Consider the following 19,503-nt stretch of genomic DNA (forward strand, 5'->3'; position numbering starts at 1 on the left):
ATTTGAATTGAGATATGTAATCCTCTATTTTTATAGTAAGTCAAGGCGAGCTGAAAACATGAATGTCTGCACTTGACTCGCTGAATATAGATTATAGTTTACTGTCATTTTTTCTGCGGCCGAGGAAGAAGAATCCTTGATCACCAGCGCCCCCTACCATGAGGCTGGAGAAATGTGTGCCTCACTTTGTGCTTTTTCCCAGCGGTTTTAGGACCGCTCAGCTCAAGAAAGACATTACACACATATAGTTGTTGACAGAAAAACACCGTACATTACATACATGAGCTAAATTATGGAAATTTAGTTCATAGAGCAAAGTGTTTGAACATTTTAATAGCGACATATAGAGAGATAACATAGCATTACGGCCTCACGGTATAGCATTCCAGCACAGCTAGTCGAGTCATTGTGCAATCCATGGTGAGGCTCGCCTGGCTGGTGTTTTCATCGCAGGTCTCTCCTCAGTATTTCAGCGGTAAATGTGAAAATATAGCAATTTTGAGTAAAAATAACCTAAAATTGGTGACGTTAAACGGAAAATAACTATGTAATTCACATAACTGGATACATATAACCATTTTGTTTCTTCCATTTTCAAGATTTGTCTTTTATGATAGCAGGGGAGACCGTGCCTCACCTGCCTCCCCTGACCTTACGTCACTGCTTGAGACAAACTGGTTTAATTCACGGAACTTATACCTGTCTTGCATTAAGTGTAATGTATGTTTTTTCCACGGCTGTGTTGCTGTGCTGAAATGCACTCAGCCATGCTTTATTTAAGCGAAGAGTTTACCTTTCAGCCTAAAGCTGTTTGAAACTGTCTGCTGAGGTCAGGGTCATCATGTTGGAGAACACACACACACACACACACGCACACACACACACACACACACACACACACACACACACACACACACACACACACCCTATATATATATATATATATATATACATTTACAGAGCATGCACATTCACACTTGCACACATACACACAGATGCATTTGGAGAGATACCATATGTTAAAGTTTGTAGATGTGAGTGTGTGTTTATGCAGCTGAGGTTGATATGCACGCGTGTTTATTTGATTTTTATCTGGTTTGTTTTAACTCTCAGTCTTGCTCTCAAAGTACTGCCTTACTGTTGCTTCTCTGGTCATTGATACTGATGCAGAAGAGATAGGAATCAAATGTTCTGCCTTCTGGGATCACATCTCGGCAGAGAATATTGTCTAGATACCCAAAAGTGGGTTATTTTTAAGCTAACAGAGACATACCTGAAGGGGACTCTTGAGTACTAAAATACACTAAGACTGCCGGCAAGCATTCCAGTTATTTCTACTTGGATGTTCAGGAGACGGTCTGTTCTGGAAACTTTTCACCACAATCTTTCAGTATGCCCACATATCAGTGCTAGTTGAAGGCCAATGACCATTTGGTATTTAGCATTTCAAAATTACTGTAAGCCTTCACTGTGACCGTTCACAACCCAGTCAACAGATCATGTTGAAACCCTGGTTTTCCGTATGAATTCCTCAGAGTCATGGGATGATTCGGAATCATGAGATGTTTAAATATTTGCGCTGATGTGTTTCTTGGGTATTGAGGCTCTGTCGACCCACGAGTGATTCTGGCGATAGCTCTCCTTGGTAGGATTTAGGGGAAGTAACACTATAAGCACATAAGCCTGTTATAACACATATGTGAATATGGAGTGGTACACTGAAAGGACATTGAGTGTTTAACTTCCATTGCTCTCCTGTTCCAGTTTTCATAGGTGTTATTACATCCCGCTTCGAAGCGGTGACGTATTATAATCGTCAGTGTTCATGTGTTCGTCCGTCCGTTCGTCCATTGATTAGTTTGTCCACCAAAAAGTTGGTCAAGGTCAAATTTCAACTTTTGTACGCTCAGGAACTGGATAAGATAGAAAGACAAGGGAGAAGACCAGTGTGAGTAAGACCATAGATTAAAGCTAGGGCATTCTGCTGGTTTGATGTGATGTATCAAATGTGTTACAGTAACCATGGAAACATGTTATTAAAGTTCTTTGTAGATTAAGTTCTTTTCTGATAAAACTTCAAATTGGATTATACTAGCATCAAAATTTAAAATGAATTAATGAATACAAAAGTTAAAGGCTGCATGTATCTGTCATTAGATCCATTGGCCTGCATCCAGGGACCGAGTTGAAATTTGCAAACTGGCAGGCAAAAATGCAAACGTAAGTACTTCTAAAGAAAGTAATATCTTGAGTCGTCTGAACACCTTGATGTGTTGCAACATATCCAGTATATCTGTTCAGCTGGAATTTAATAGTTTGACTTTTGTGTTGTTGATGCTGTCCCAGTTGGAGTGTGCTAACTTTGTCCGGGTCCTCCACATCTACAATCAAACACATGTCTATGCCTGCGGGACAGGAGCCTTCCACCCTATCTGTGCATTCATTGAAATCACAAGCCACAGAGAGGTAAAACAGGTATAAGTGAGGGAATCTCACTCATTCTGTTTAGTTTAGAAGTCAGCCTATTTGTTAGAGAAATGTTATTTTTCTGTTTGCCTCTCAGGATGGAGTGTTTCGACTACTGTCTTCGACTGTGGAATCCGGCAGACTAAAATGTCCTTTTGACCCCTTGCAGCCATTTAGCTCAGTCCTCACAGGTAAGAGAACAGTTGTCTACCTGCTTTATCTCTGACGCTGTTTAATGTTAATGCTGCACTGAACTTGTCACCCACCAATACAGGTTCTTCAGTTGTTCATTCAAGTGTTTTCTATTTATGTATCTCCTTTCCCAGCATTTTCTGCTGATGAATTTGGTCAGAAAACAGATGCACAGAGATTCCGTAAGCGGGGATGAAGTTAGCGGGGATGTGTTTTTTTTCTAAATATGTTCACTAAGCATCAACATCAAACAATTGTAAAAAAAAAAAAGGCTAAATGATCTGTTTCTCATACTTTTTAATGGTGTACATATTGTATAGGAATGTAAAAGTAATTTGACATTTCATATACAATCACATACTGTATGGACTCACATCTGTTCCTGTCTCAGATCAGTACCTGTACTCCGGCACGTCTTCAGACTTCCTGGGAAAAGATACAACATTTACACGCTCCCTTGGACCTCCTCCCGACCAGCACTACATACGCACAGACATCTCTGAAGAATACTGGATCAATGGTACACACATCCTCGCACGCATCCCAATCGCATGCTGAGTATGTCCACCACTTGTTTGGGTGGTTATTGGCATTCCAGTACTGAGGAAACAGCTCACTTATTCATTTAGCTGGAACTTTTATATGAATGCCATAGTTGGAACAGGGACCACACCTACAGGGAATTTACAGTGTGCCACAAAGTTCACGGTCTTAGTCACACAACCTCATAGACAGTCATACTTGCACTTACCCTCACGCACAGATGCATGCATAGTAATCACCGAGGAGGGAGTGTTCTCTGTCTGTCTGTATACATCTCCAGTCTCAAGTGTTTTACAGCCGCTGATGGGTTGCCGTGTATCAACAGTTGTCTAAGACCTTACACATGGTCTCCACATTTCACAACTACACAACCACAGATGTCTGGAATAATTACGACTCTTTCTCTCTCTTTCTCTCTGTGTGTATACAGCACATGTTGGCACACAGCACACAGAAAGAACCCATAATTTCAAGCAGCGTTTCTGTTCTTGAGAGCCTGTGGAACATCTTTTCAGTGCTGCAGGACTAACAATGATCTTCTATCGAGTGTGTTAGTTGTGCATTAAGCTGTTCCATTTGGGGAATCACCCTCTGGTGGTTGGCTGGGCTTCAAGGAGTAGAGCTCATGTTGATGTAATACTAATGCAACACTTAAGCCGCTGGGCTATACCCCCCTTCCGCTCAAATCAAGATCTTGATGGTAACATGCTGTCTCCTCATCACTTTTAAGTAACTAATTCGTAACATTTGTTTTTTTTAATGTCTTCACATTCATTCGCGAGCAAGTTCTGCTCGCGAATGAATTTCAATTCGGAGAACAGATATTCTACTGTTTTAACATCTTTAAGCTCCTTGTTTTGGCGCTTTTACTGTTTTAAATACTAGAATTTAATTTCCTTATTTCCAGTTGAAGAAGGGGAAGCTTTGTTCAACTTAAGCTGGTAAAGTGTTGACCCGATTAAGCAGCTGAGCAGGAACTAGTGAATTCAACATTGAATTTTATTTCCCATCATTTCTCAAACACTTGTGCCATTGACACAGGGTTTAAAATGACAATATTTGTTTAAACTGGTACTGTTAAACTGTGAAATTAGCAATTGAACTATCCTGGAACCATAAAATGAGCTGGTATCTCATCCAAGGTGTACACTGCCTCTTGCCCATAGTCACCGGGAATAGACTCCAGCTACACCCCTGACCCGTACTTCAGATAGGCAGCTAAAGACAAGGCAATTACGATCATGCCTTCAAGAAGATGAATAAATGCAACTACCCTGTTTATTGCCAACCATATCCTTCTTATATTAAAACCAATTCCATTGGATATAACTTATCCTAAAGATCCTTTTAATTCATAGTGACTTTTGGTATGAGTGGAGTGGAGCAACAGTGGGGCATCGTCCACTTATTGTATGACTGGTGAATTGATCTCAATCACATACATGTTGGCATGGCCAAGCATCCTTGAGCATGTTACTGATGAGCTTAAAAAAACGTCATGTTCACATCCACCCGTACTAAAGAAGTTCCTTTTGATAATCTGAGTAATTTATTACTGTAAGCATTGTGGTTAAAATTAAATTAAATAAAAACTCTTCAGCTACATTCTTGTCTTACGATCAAGTTTCATTTCAACCAACCCCATACACAGACATGTGTGCAACGTGGATGTTCTTCTCCCCCACAGTAGAAGTGTAAAAAAGAAAACTGGAGTGAGTGAACAAAGACAAATTCGTGCTAATCATGCTACATGCTAATGTTGCTGTCCTTGAATTAGCCTTGCTAGCATCAATAGCATCTTGTTCAGCCAGATGCAGAATAGTTATTAAAAAAAATTGGGTCAGAGAGATACAGCTTTAATCTATACTGTATATGTGTGTATTAATGTAGAACTTTATTATATATACACAATAATTACTGAAGTTAACTTAAATCAGTTATTAATTTTCCATAAATGAAATGCACCTTTTTTAAAATTTGTAAGTGATTTGCACAACACTTTGAAAGATTATCTACTTTCTTAGTACCTGAATTCACAACTTTAATTTGTAATGCAATATCTACATTGTTGAACTTTTAATTGAAGGATCTGTACAGCATTTCAAACTGGATTATGCTGGGTATTTGAACCGGGATGTTCCAGCTAAATGATTATTCCTAGCCACAACGCTGTAGAACAGATACCACCAGACAGGCTGTAAATTATAGAAAAGTAAACTGCTTTAAAACTCACCTAAATATTCTGGCAGTCACTGCATTTGTTCATGTATCAAACTGAAAGTTGAAAGCTTTTGTTCAGTTTAAACTTGAGATTGTTAAATGGGAAAATTAAATGAACTTCCCAGTAGAAAATGAGCAAGACTGTAAATAAACATGTGCTAAGTGCCATGTTAACACCACCTCGATCCTACAATTTACAGCAAAGCCATAAACCTGCCTGTCTTAACATTGTTACCACTCTCTTTCCACTTCTGTCTCCAGAGGCCAAGTTTATATCTGCTCATTCCATAGCAGACACCTACAATCCGGATGATGATAAAATATACTTTTTCTTCCGTGAGGTGTCCTTGGAGGGTAACGACAAGAGCGTTGTGTCCCGAGTGGCTCGTGTGTGCAAGGTGAGGTGATATATAAGATCAATGTGGAAACGGGTAGGAAAACAGAGCCATGGAGGTTAGGATATGACAGATGGGTAGACAAGGAGGGGAAAAACATCAAATCATCAACGAGTTTGGTAGTGAGAGAAATTTAGCATTAATATTGAAATTTTTGTGACACAGAGGGATTACAGTGCAATATATTTTTAGATATGTATATACCTGTAGCTCCACTTCTTTTCCACTTATTGAAATTGACGCTGCACATTTTTCTTATTCATTATATGCAGTGACTATGCCTCACTTGTAATTTTTGGTATTTTTCAAAGTAATTCTGAGAGACAAACAGGAAATCCAATGTACCTGTACTGCAGCCTATATGCGTATGGCAGAAAACTCAGTTCTATTCTACAGTTTGACTACAAGATCTTACTATACAGTTTAGAGCTCCAACAGTAGTCTGATTAAGAAAAGATCTGTGTCGGCCATCATAGAAGTGTTTTATGTCCCCTGTGAGGAGACTCTCCTGATACATCCTTCTTGTAGATTCCTTTGAAGGAGTCAGTCAGGGGCAATAAATTGTGGTTTTGGCCCCTGGTGCTCAGCTGTCAGGGGCATTCATCATGCTGCTACTTGCATTGTCACAAAGGTTGATGTTGCAGAAAAGAACCAAGAAGCAATCTATTATCTCTTTTAAAAGTGAGGATAATCAAATAATTTGCATGATAGAGCTTGCACATATAGTGCATTTAGAATATTCCATACACACTAACCTACATGAATCAATTAGTTTGGAAAAAAATATTTTCTTTCTCCAGATGTCAGATGATGCAAGACGTACGTGGAACATCATGTTTCAGCACCTTTTAAGCTCTATTTGACAGCGTGTTGAAACAGCTGTAAGCTTGGATGACACTGCACAGTTGAGAGAATCAGGATAGATTTATGATTGACGAGCCTTTTTCTGTTTTTTGCCATGCAATGTGCGTCAGTCATCTCATATAGGTCTAACTCACTCAGCAGCGAGCTACTAGCTTTCAGAGAGCTGTTGCTACATTCTTGCAGAAAAGCTGTCAGTGCATTTATGACCTAAGTGAATGCTTTAAGGCAGACTAGGTGGAGAATCTTGGGTGGCCCTTTTTCTCTTTTATAGCTATCTCTCTCCATCTCTCTCCCCCCCTCCATCTCTTTGTCTGTCTTTGTATTTTTCTCCTTAATTTTATGATTCTTTCCTTGCGTTTAAAACCAATGAGTTCACTTCAAAACTCTTTGAAGGTTTTCTCCAGTCTGAAGTGTGCTCATTAAATGCTTACATTTTCTGTCATCTCTAGAAGTGTGTTTTTGTGTGTGTGTGTGTTGAACCAGGAAGACCTTTTCTTTACCACTTAGTTAGTGCATAGGCCAACTTTAACAGGGGGGCTCTTGAAAGTTATCTGTACTTTACAAAGAGGTGCACTTGAACCCTTTTACCATATCATGACCAAAGGTTTCCACATTAAACAACAATTCATATGCTAAAATTTAACTTGTATTATCAATTAGCTGCTTGACTTGATTTCAGTATTTGCTCCCTATATGCTGCACTTCAATTGTCTCTCCTTTCAATTCATGTTTGTTTTACCCTTTTTCTCTCGTCTCTCCATTTTAATTTATTTAAAGAGGGCCTCCTATATGGTGATCAAATAAGCAGGTCCATACTGTAGGCATGTGGTTCACCTGTTTATTTTCCTAATTAGTTCAGGAATTTGGAATCAGGCTACAGTGATGTGTGTTGTCTCTGTGTGTTTAATCTTTATTGCTAGATTACACTTGGATAGTGACTTAAGTGTGCATTATTAATTGAGGTTGTCTGCTATGGTTTTGTTACACTCTGTGGTTCTGTTTCAGAATGATGTGGGTGGGCTGAGGAGTCTGACCAATAAATGGACCACCTTCCTCAAAGCCAGACTTGTGTGTTCTATCCCTGGACCAGACGGAGTGGACACACACTTTGATGAGCTCCGTGAGTGTGAAAATAAGAATTAAAAATGTAGGCCAATAAACCAGGTTTTGTATTAGGTGGAGAGATCAAATTTCCATTCATGCCAGAATTGCATAGCGATCTTGGAGGACAATGTCAAACTGTAGCTTGTATTTCATATACTATTTCATATACTTTATATGTACAGCATTCTTTGTGCACTTAAAGGTAATACATATAAATCACCATCATTTTGTTCACTCTCCTCTCTGTAGAGGACATCTTTCTGCTTCCAACCAGAGATGACAAAAACCCCATAATCTATGCAGTCTTCTCCACTTCTAGGTAAATACAGTGTTCATCATTGACACACCTGCTTTTCTCCTTCTCCTCCTTAACCTTCTCCACTTCTCTTTCAGCTCCGTGTTCCGTGGCTCGGCAGTGTGTGTTTACAGTATGGCAGACATTAGAGCTGCTTTTAATGGACCCTACGCCCACAAAGAGGGGCCACACCACCAATGGGTTGAATATGAGGGGAGGGTGCCCTATCCCCGTCCTGGAACGGTGCGTTACCCACTTTGAAACAAACAAAATTAATATTAGCTTCCTGTTCACACACAAAATAATAAATATGGCCTAATGTTAGCTGGAGCTTTTGTTGGAGTCTTTGGATGATGCTGCAGGGTGTGCATGCTCACATCTGCACATAAATTCATCTTTGAGGTGACATGCCAATTCCTTTTACATTTGTTTAAACAATAATCAAGGGATAGACAGTAATGTATGGAGAGTTTAGTGTATGTGTCAGGTGTACAGCTGAGTGTGACTGTTTGACCCGTGGTATGCATGAGGGAAGAGGGAGTGACTGGTGTTCCAGATGTGCATAGACTCCTGCTGGTCTTTGTTTGAACACTAGAGGGAGACATGCACCAATAAGTTGTTCAAAACTAGAGGTCAGGAGTCTGCTCAAGAAAAGGAGAGATGCTGTTGTCTGTTAACACATTCAAGAATGCAATAATCTATGTGATTCTGTAACTCTGCACAATAACTGCATCTCTTCCCCTAGTGCCCCAGCAACACGTATGATGTGAATATCAAGACGACCAAAGACTTTCCAGACGAGGTGGTCAGTTTCATTCGATTCCACCCTCTTATGTATCGCTCTGTCTACCCTCTGAGTGGCCGACCAGTCTTCACACGTGTTGGAATAGACTACACTCTTACTCAGATTGTAGTTGACAGAGTTTTGGCAGAGGATGGACCCTATGAGGTCATGTTCCTGGGAACAGGTGAGATGTTCTTTTTCCTGTTGTGTCTTGACATTCCATTTTTGAACAGCAGGTGGCACTAGAAAACTAAGTCATTTTCGGGTTGGAAATCTTGTTAAGGCACTAAAGTAACAACAAGCAGACAAATACTTGTGAAAATAAAAGGTCTCACATCAGTAACTTTTAATCATGCATGCTTTTTATAACAAACTTTTTGTATAATAGAAGTGCTTGGTTCAGAGATTAACTTTTGGTCATTCCCTAGTGTGAAGTCTGAGTGTATCGATGGATTTACTCATTTTCACTTCATATAAAACCAGTACTGTAGTTGTAGTTGTCTTATTTACATCACTTCTGAATGTAAAATACATGTGCAGTCAAAGGTGTTTCCTAATTCTGTCACATTCTTTCTGTCATAGAGACTGGCTCGGTTCTGAAGGTAGTGAGCATAACTCAAGAGAACTGGTCAACAGAGGAAGTGATTCTTGAAGAACTTCAAGTTTTCCAGGTTTGCTTCCTGATGCAGTCGCACACAGACATTTATAAAAAGTGAACACAAATGTACTTCAGTTTAGCATTAGCATTGCTCTGACTGGTGATGCCAAGGGTAGCTTTGTTTAGCAACAAGCTATTACCAAGTCAATGTTTGTACACAAGGGTGATTCAGCAATATACGTATGTTAGTTAACGTGTAAGTTGATGGCGTTTCCTTTTCTTTTTGTAGATTCCCACTCCCATCCTCAGTCTTGAGTTGTCTTCAAAACAGGTTTGAACTCATTCACCTTCATCACATTCTCACACCTCATATTTACATGTCTCCTCTACTTTCTGTGTTCAGTCATTCTTCGTGCACTTGTTTGTGTCCAAATAATCAATTTAGCAAAATACGTAGCGTTATTTGAATCCCCAATTCATTTAGCCCTATCTGCAGCTCTGTCTCTCCCTATCTGCCTCATTATCTTAGGGTCAGGGGTGTCAGTAGACACTTCAGCCCAAATCACAGTGTCCATTAATCTCCTGCAGTGTTTGACCTGTGTGCAGGTCTGCATGTGCACGCTCAGGAGTGTTTTCAGCATTTGTTTGAAGTTCTGTTTAACAGCAGGCGAGTCAAAGCAGATCCTTTGTGAAACTTCCTCAAACTTCTTTAAATCTCTCTCGTTTGTCTCAAATGTCTTTTTAAAGTTATAACATCATAAAATGTTACATCATCTTGACTAGCAGTTACTTTTGACTTATTCAAGTAAATTATTTTTTCTTTCTATTATTTAAAAATGAGGAATGCTTTGGATGGATGCTTTGGTATGATACAAGGAAAAATGAAAAGCAAGTGCTTTGGTTGCCGAATTTTCATTGTGTCTATCGGTTATACACTACTAAACTAGTGCATTTTCCATATTGCTGCTATTCCTGACACTGATCAGTATGTTTACTTTCTGTAAAGTAAAGTGTGGTGTGTGTTTCATTACAGCAACAGCTTTATGTGGGTTCAAGTGAAGGGCTAGCCCAGGTTTCAGTGAGCAGATGTCACCTGTATGGCCAGGCCTGTACTGAATGCTGCCTAGCACGGGACCCCTACTGCGCATGGGACGGACACACATGCTCACGATATGTCCCTGCATCCAAGAGGTAAAAATAGATGGCTCCTAAAGCCATAATCTCCAGTTGAATGTACAATCTAGTATTTTAATGCCTTTCTTTGGAAATATTGACAGGCCAGGTAACTTGTACTAAGATGTTTAATTCATCACAATGACCTTGTCCATCCGCTACTGCACATTCATGGCTATTTAGTTGCTGCATTACTTCACATCACTTAAATTGTGTCACTGAAAAACACCCACTAACATCTGGCTTTGTCACTGGGGAAAGGGTACAATCTGCTCTCAGATGGCTCACATACCTCTGTAGTCATAGAAGCTTCAGCTCTGATGGTCTGTGATGTGAACATGATATCTTGATGACTTTGGTAATTTCTGGCTCATTCTTATACTGGGAAGCTTGTTTAAGTTGACCATAAATATTTTTTCACCCAACTCCTTTCAGGCTTTTTTCAAACTGTTCACTCAAAGCTAAATTTCAAAAATGTCTCAGTGTCTTCTGGGATGCATTCTGAAGGTAAATGTTTTACTGATTTCCAACATGTTTGTGAAATCACACTTGACACTGCAGAAAGGCAAATTCACCATCAGAGCATGGAGATTTGAGAAAACATGTCTTGGTTTGAAATGTGTAAGGTTCACCTTTGACAACAGTCATTTTCTTTGTAAATGTTAAATTGAAGTATATTTGTGAACCGTCTGTGCGAAAATAACTACTAAATCAACATTTCATGACCAGTAAAGGTAAAATTCCTGATATTGTAATGGCAACTGAAAATAAAAACTACACTTCATGCAGTTTAAAATTAACCCAATAATCCATTAACTTGAATGTAAAACATTAGAAATAATGCAACATCATATCCTGATATATATTTTAATAACTTTAAAAATAATCTATTACTTTAATTGCAGACAAACACAACTGTACACTAGTAGTGGAGTTTCTGTCGGAAAAATGAATGTTAGCATTGGGACTGCAATAATAACATAATAAACATCAACCTAACGCTCATAAAAATAAAATAACATGGTCATATATCATTGGGACACGTTGTCCATGAGGAAATGAAATAATCATTTCATGTTGCTAGTTCATTCTGCTTGTTTACAGTGACGAGCTCATGATGTTTCTACACATATAAGTCTGCCTTTGTAAGAAAGTTTTGAGTTTTGAGTCCTTGGGCTTTCTGCATCATTTCCCTCCATGTGCTCTGGCTTCCTCCCAAATTCATGAGCATTCAGATTAAACTGAATGAATTGTTTATAACTTATTTTTATTATAGACAACTTAAGATATAATAAAATATGCTACACATTCAGTATTAAAATGTTTTCAAATGCTTCAGTTTTTATGTTACATTTTTTCAGAGCTGTGTTGTATGTGGTGGTCGGATGGTGCTCGAAGTCTTCACTTTAGCGTCAGCCATTCTTTCATTTAAAATCCAATATAACAACCTTAAATTATTAAAACATAATATAGACCAATGGACTATGAATGAATGCAATCCACCATATGTATTACTTTTTTTATGCATACATTTATTGGCAAAAACCCCCCCCACACACCTGAAAATGTAATGAATTCCTATAAATGCAATAAGGTATTAGAATATTGTTAGGCTCGGCATTGAGTCTACAATATTTAATAAGGGTACAAAAAGTGTATATACTGTATACATACACATACATGCGGTATATATACACAGTCAACCACACAAAGAAGACATTACAACACCCAAGCTTATCACCTCACCAAAGTTATTGTTGTCTAGGCGAGCCAGAAGACAGGACATCAAGCATGGCGACCCTGTTAGTCAATGCTGGGACACAGAAGACAGTAAGAACATTTTATTATTTTCTATTATCTTTTTGTTGAAACTGTAGCTGTTAACATGTAAACACACATCCAGCAAACAGAGAAATTAATCATCAAAGTAGTCCTGAGATCAAACCATAAAATATGAACTTTTTGGAGGATTAAAGAAAAGCTTTTTGAATCGATATCTTTATTTTGTTCAGGTCTTGGAAGAAGGGTGGAGGAGAAGGTCCTCTTTGGTGTACAGAACAACTCCACGTTCATCGAGTGTATTCCCAAATCTCAACAGGCCCAGGTCCAGTGGTTCATACAGAGACCAGGATCTGAAGCGAGGGAGGAGGTCAGCTTGGCAACACAAAATTGCTCATTCACTCTTTCTCCTCCATGTGTCTTGTTTTCTGCATTCCCTCTGAAGTCTGAAGTTGTTTTTGGAATTCTTTGGTTTACTGTACGGTGGAGGTGGGGGGGGGGGGGTAGCTAATTTCAGGGCAAAAGGCAAAAGCACATTTGTTTCTTATGTAAGGACTTCAAAGACTGAGGTTTGAGCCATGAACCCATCAGCTTCTCTTTAGTCTCACAAATCACATGGCTGCAGGTCCTCCTTGTCAACGTAGAATACCCAGAGCTCACATCCACGGTGAAATATGGATACTAAGGGAGAAATCCATGTCTTTCGCTTTTTGTTGAAAAATGCCATTGTTGATGTTTATGAATGTCGGGGGCTTTCTGGAACTCGCCTCTACTGGTTAAGGAAGATGAAGACAGCCTTTGACCAGACCCCCACCCAGAGGAAAGAGATGGCAATTTATTTAGTGTTTATTCGTTATTTTTTGTTTTTCTGAATGAAAAACATTTCACCTCTGTTGGCTATTAACAGCAATTTATTTTTGCTTGGTTGTGAAGGACCAAAGTCACTCAGATGATGGAGACAGGATGTTGGAGAGAGACAGACGTAAAGGGACAAAGCAATATTGTTTTTGTGTTTGAGGTGTTGAGAGGAACTCAATGATGATGACGTCACCTCCTAAATGAGACAACAGGAACCTGTTTACTCAGTCCCCCTTATCAAAACAGACAAAACTTAATCCACCCATGAAGACTTGCCTCCCTGCCACTCAACCCACTAACTTGTCCCTTGTCTTTCTGTGTATTTACTCCCTTGACTCCTGTGCTCTCTTTTGTGGGTGAATATAAACACACTGACAGGTGCCCAGATCACTTACAACACATGTGATCTTTGATACATCTGCACAGCAGAATGCCCTATGTTTTCCTAGTGTGTCAGTGTGTGTCCGTTTCTTTTGTGATCTCCTGCAGCAGGAATCAACACAGTGCTCTCTGGCGACAGCCATGTGTTTTGAGGTACTGAACACAACGGGGTGATTTCTTTGTTTACATGTCCAATCATGCTATGATACGTGACCCGTTGTGCTCTGAACAAAGTGATGAAGGAGAAAACGCAGGAGTTCTTCCTCCATTAGGATTGTCATGTGATAGACAAAGAAGGTAAACAAATAAAACAGTCATGCTTAAAATAACAAAAGCAGGACAGAAACAAGCGAAGGCAGTTCCTTACTTGTATGAAGCATTTTCTCTTAACGGACTAATCGATTAGCCCTGGCACACAGCAAACATTTAAATATAATAGGAAAAGGGGAAGTAATATGAATGTGCTATTTATCAAATGTTTAGTGATTTATCACTGCTTTTGTCTGTCTGCTGTAGGTCAATATTTATGATCAAGCACTTGATTTGTTTTTCTGGCTGAACTTCAGGAATGTTGCTGACAGTAAACACAAAGTAAATGAGTTCATGTGAGCCCCATCGAGCTGGAGTCAGACAGACTCCCTCTGTGTGCTTTATTAAGTGATGGAGGTGATTAGTTGTGACATGTTTTTCAAAATATCTTTGTCTCACTATTGTTACAGGGAAAATATTTAAAAGAACCATCTGGTCATTGATTCTATTGGACTTTTTTTTTTCTCCCTGTACATATGGAGCCATGGCATTTACATCTGTTTTTGTATGTAGTTACCATTTTTCACTAATATTTAATTTGGCAGTGGAGTAAGGTTGTTTGGCTTGTAAAATAGAAATGCCTGTATGCACTGGGGCACCTGCTTCTAAAACATTGCATTGCATTTTTGGTGAAAAAATATCCAAATACACAGTTACTGTATAGCATGGATATACTGTATGTATACAAAAGCTAAAGTTGCATTGTCTTTGCATCTTCACCTGTGTTACTTGACTTCTGAGCAGTCAGGTTGATGGTAACAATGATTTGAGGTCCAAATCATCCTTATTCATTCGAGTCGCTGCTCCTTCCTTTTGCTATCAAGAAGGGAGCCATCAGCTGTGGTGGACACAACATTTCTCACATTAATTACTCTCTGTGATAGTATTTTTTACTGCCAGGTACATGGCTTTCCCTCTTGTGTACATCATAATACCAAGGATGTCCTGAGAGAAATCTTTCATCTCTGCCCAGTAAAATCTGACTTAGAGCAAACTATGACAGACTCTGTGGAAATTACACTCAATGGCCTCGTACAGCTTGTTTCAGGAATAATAAACGTATACTTTACTGTCCAGTCATATTAGAAGACTGTGTTCACTTCCAGCTTTCTTAGTTTTTGATCATACTATCTCCCTGTGCCTCTTTGCCTTGACTTACTGTGTATAGCATGTGGGAAGGAGCCTCCTGCAGGTTGGATTTTGCTTGAGGTCTACTAATTGGTGACCCCTGAGTGAGAGGCACATGAAAGCCAACTACATTCTAGATCAGCCAATGTGGGCTGCATCACATGTTCTACAGTGGAACCCCTAGAGGGCACTTCATTGTGTTTTTGTCTACTGGAAAGGAGCAAGCTGTGGTTTCTTCACTGGATAAAGACTGTGGACATTTGCCCGCCATTGACCAATAGTTCAGAAAGAAAACAACTACAACAACAAAGAAAAAATATCACTCCAAGATAGTAAACATTGATAATGTCAGGTTATTTTAGAACTAAGTCACGAACAGTACCAATGTAACCAGCTCACTGCTGTTTTGTTTTGCAAGGTTTTGGCAATTTCAGAGCCAGGGGAGTCCACCCATCAAAAAGGATTTTACAAAACACTGTTAGTCTTAATTGTATAAGAAATTACAAATAATGCTACACAAGATTAATTTTGCATTTTCATCCAGCAGTCATGCAAAAAAAATAGAAAAGTGATTAACTAGAATCTCAAAAACACACTACACATCAAATCAAAACACAGAAGACTTATCAAGTCAAATCAAAATGTAATCGTTAATTAAAAATTTCAAACTGCTCTAAATGAGCAACCTTGAACAAAGCAGATTAGCAAAGCCTCACATCTGCATTATATTTGAGTATGGTGACGCAGTTATCAACCCAAGTACACAACTGACGGTAATGTGGGAGCAGGTGAGGTCTAAATTGTCTGACTCATTTCAACCTTTGACTCCATGCTTTTCATCCAGTTTTCCGCTGTCATCACTCTTCCTCTCCTGTCCCCCTGCCCCATCAGTCCCACCCTCCTGTCTTCATGCTCCTGTCTTCACGTCTCTCCACACGTTCTACATCCTCCATTACCCATATATAGGACAACAGACTGCATGTTTATCTATCAATGTTTCACACTGTATACACCTCCTGGAGTGGAAATGGTGGCACACTGGAAAAAAAAAATCATAAAATCAAAGCATGAACAGTGTTTTTGTACAATTTCCATGAAAACAAAGCAAAGCCGGTCTGTGAGCATTCTGTAAAATCTTGCTATTATTACATTCTTTTGACTATTAGAAGCTCTGTTTGATTGTGTAACTCAAAGTGCATGCATAGTTTAAAATCTACTATTGCTGTTTAGTCACTGATAAATATCAATCAATAGATTTCAAACAAATATGCTAACACAACACAATGAAAAAAATATGTACATTTGAACCATGTCTGTCCATCAAAATATAGTGGATGCTGGAAAAAGCGCACACATGCATATAAATGCGCACACACATGCACACCTGCGCGCGCACACACACACACACACACACACACACACACCAGCTTTTGTCTTTGTTTGCTCGTCATGCATCAAAAGACCTCTACGCCCCACGTGATGACCCCTAACCCTCCATGCTGTGGGTGACATTCACCACTCCCAGTTCAGTGTGTTTCCTGTTTCAGGGTTCATTACCAGGTTCAACGCACCTTCAACACTAATCAGGTGTGAAAATATATGGTGCAAACAGGGTGTCAGCCTGATCACTCTTGATAGTTCAGGGGGGAGGGAAGTCATAATTTCTTTGTGTTTCTTTATCCATCTTCAAATTTTGATTCATGGAAGAACGTTTGCATTATAGGATAGATTCAGAATTTTATGTTGTGTTATGTGTGTATGTTATGACTGTTCAGTCTGAGGGAGAGCAGTAGTCCTTTGGGTTGAAGCTTATGGCTTTCTTTTTGTGTCCCAGGTTCAGAAAGATGATCGTATCATACGCATGGATCGAGGCCTCCTGATTCGCTCCCTCCAAGCCTCTGATGCTGGTATATATTTCTGCGTGGCTCAAGAGCGTACACACTTCACCCAAACTCTCCTGCGTCTCACATTACAGCTTGTCACACATGGACATGTGGAAGGAAAGGCTAAGCCCATTGAAGACCATGTGGTGGAACTACGACACAGTGCAGAGTCTCGCCATCACTACAAAGACTACCTGAGGCTGATGAGCTCCCCCTTCACCTCTCTGGAAGAGTACTGTGATTCCCTGTGGCTAGAAAAGAGGCCACCAAGGGTGCGGGGACGAGGATTGGGAGTTGGGAAATGGAAGCATATCCAGGAATATAAGAAGAGCAGGAACAGGAGACACCACAGATAGAGGGAGACACCACAGATGGTGTGAAAAACAGAGGGTAGTGAGGAGAAAGGAGTGTGGTTATTATTGATTCTTTATCTTAATTTTTTGATAACAAAGCAAATGATTTTGTATTGTAAAATGCTTTCTATTGTAAAATTCCAACAACAGGTACAGTGTAAAAATGAAATATAAACAAGGCAAGATTTCCAAGTGAAAGCATTAATTTCAGCAGGGAAAATTAAGCAGCAATGCATTATTAATGTTTAATTACAGGCATTTAGCAGTTACATTAAAATGGTAACATTTACAGCAGTTGTTCCTGATGCATCACAAATTATAAGTCGTACTGAGATGTTTTAATAGAAACATCAAACACTAAGTAATACTAACTCTAAGTTTCACATATATTTGATTTTCTAATTATTTCTCAGCTAAAACAAAACAGCTGAGCAGGTTGGCAGCATGACAGGTGTTTCCTACGGTATTCACTGGAATTTATACGGACATTTAATATGTGATCATATATTGACAGCGTGATTGAATTGGACAGTGGGGAATGCTTGTGGTGACAATGCATTCATGTCAAATCAAGTGTAAATATTTATATAACATGTACAGGAGATGCAGCATGCTCTATGCAGTCTTATTAATGACTTTCATAACTTGAACTATAATCGGGTTTCATCTAAATATCATATTTTTGTACAAACGTTTCACTTCTCTGTTCTTTTAGGTCAGTAGATTTTGTTTCTTTGCTGTTTTGAAAAATTATTTAAATAAATTTGTCCCTGAGCCTCTCTTCCTTCTTGCTCGTTCTGTGAAGAGATTAAATCCAGGCAGAATTTCCATGAAAGGGAAGACTGTTTTGCTTGTGGAACACATTTCACATGACAATTCAAAGATTAGAAGAATAAGAAATGTATATGAACACAGATTTACATCTATATGACAATCCAAATGTTTTACAAGACAAAGGGCACCATTAAAAATGTCAGTTTCACAGACGAATATGCATAAATTGGACAATTATTGTAAAAAGAGTTGTTTGCAATAATTACAGGGTAAAGTAATGACCCAATACAAAAGGGACAGGCTTGAGAAGTGTGTCAGGCTTCATCTAATATCAGGTTATTTCTTGGTTACAAATTTGCTGAATCAGCAAGTCTATGGTCAGCCAGTGGGTCATTCCAAGATATCCCCAAAGACCTACAAGGTTCACAGGTCACCAGCATGTCATTTTGGGTGCTGTGCCACAGAGAGATTGCACAATTTAGCAAACAGGTCCCTCATTCAGGCAGTCAGTGGAAGGATTTTAGAGCTGAGTAAAGTGGTTATATTTAATAGTTGTTGTCAGGACCTGAGCTGAACATGTGAGTTTGCACTCAAAAGCAAAAAAAGTCAGGTTGAGAATGGGTTCGGGTTAGTCAGCTGAGCCTCTCCTGATATAGCAAAACAAGTCCCTGTAGTGTGTATGCAGATGTCAGAATGATTCAGGACCAGCTGGTCCGTGGTTTGGTGTGTGTGTGTGTGTGTGTGTGTGTGTGTGTCCGAATGATAAAGCAAAAAAGAAGAAGAGGAAAATGTGTTCAGGAGAAATCAAGCAAACTGGGTGAATATGTTTTCATAGAATCTATGGTGAAGGAATCATGAGCGTGAAAGGAAGCACAAAGCAAAGCCATGTGCATGACCAGAGAAACATGTTTTCAACTGACATTATGTAAGATGATTATAAGTGGTTGTGTAATGGTTAGAACAGAATGATATGGATCTTTTGATGGAAACATTGGAATCATGAGTCCTCCGCGTGAATCTTGAGTTTGGGAAGACTGCTGATGCTGAAGTTGTGATGGTGTGGTTTCCAGAATCAGAATTTTTATTTGTCATGCTGACACAAGTTTTCACATGAGACAGTACAAAATGCCCCTCTGAATGTCCTATACCAAAATGCAGGTGTCACATATACAGGCTTCCCGATTTATGAGCAGCTTTTCTTATCATTCACTTTTATTGGTGTTCTATATACTGTGCACGTGAATAACACAATTCAATCCATTTTGTGTATCTCCAAAGTGATTTCTCCATTCTTTTTTGGAACAAAGACAATAAATATTTTAAGCGCACCCTCCTTGTCTATAGTTTATTCATTAGTCAGCGACAAAGAGAAAACTGCATTGCCCTCAAAAAGGAAACAGGAAA

The 19,503-nt window shown here is 39.2% G+C and overlaps 1 protein-coding gene across 5 annotated transcripts in view; it reads left to right on the top strand.

Annotated features, from left to right (window-relative positions):
- sema3d (sema domain, immunoglobulin domain (Ig), short basic domain, secreted, (semaphorin) 3D) overlaps positions 1-18,108 on the top strand; it is a 31,977-nt gene extending 13,869 nt beyond the window's left edge. For 2 of the 5 annotated variants that reach the window (XM_068312996.1, XM_068312995.1), the window contains 16 exons: positions 2,158-2,220; positions 2,347-2,475; positions 2,564-2,657; positions 2,793-2,840; positions 3,050-3,178; positions 5,683-5,819; positions 7,686-7,800; positions 8,034-8,103; positions 8,178-8,322; positions 8,825-9,047; positions 9,446-9,534; positions 9,751-9,792; positions 10,495-10,652; positions 12,400-12,464; positions 12,647-12,783; positions 16,924-18,108. In XM_068312996.1, coding sequence (XP_068169097.1) covers positions 2,158-2,220; positions 2,347-2,475; positions 2,564-2,657; positions 2,793-2,840; positions 3,050-3,178; positions 5,683-5,819; positions 7,686-7,800; positions 8,034-8,103; positions 8,178-8,322; positions 8,825-9,047; positions 9,446-9,534; positions 9,751-9,792; positions 10,495-10,652; positions 12,400-12,464; positions 12,647-12,783; positions 16,924-17,328 — 2,049 coding nt within the window. In that variant the 3' untranslated portion in view covers positions 17,329-18,108. The remainder of the gene's footprint in view (positions 1-2,157; positions 2,221-2,346; positions 2,476-2,563; positions 2,658-2,792; positions 2,841-3,049; positions 3,179-5,682; positions 5,820-7,685; positions 7,801-8,033; positions 8,104-8,177; positions 8,323-8,824; positions 9,048-9,445; positions 9,535-9,750; positions 9,793-10,494; positions 10,653-12,399; positions 12,465-12,646; positions 12,784-16,923) is intronic. The other 3 variants (XM_068312997.1, XM_068312998.1, XM_068312999.1) reach the window with 3 other exon arrangements.
- The last annotated feature ends 1,395 nt before the right edge of the window (positions 18,109-19,503 follow it).

This window comes from Antennarius striatus, chromosome 4, assembly GCF_040054535.1.
Source record: "Antennarius striatus isolate MH-2024 chromosome 4, ASM4005453v1, whole genome shotgun sequence".
Classification (NCBI taxonomy): domain Eukaryota; kingdom Metazoa; phylum Chordata; class Actinopteri; order Lophiiformes; family Antennariidae; genus Antennarius; species Antennarius striatus.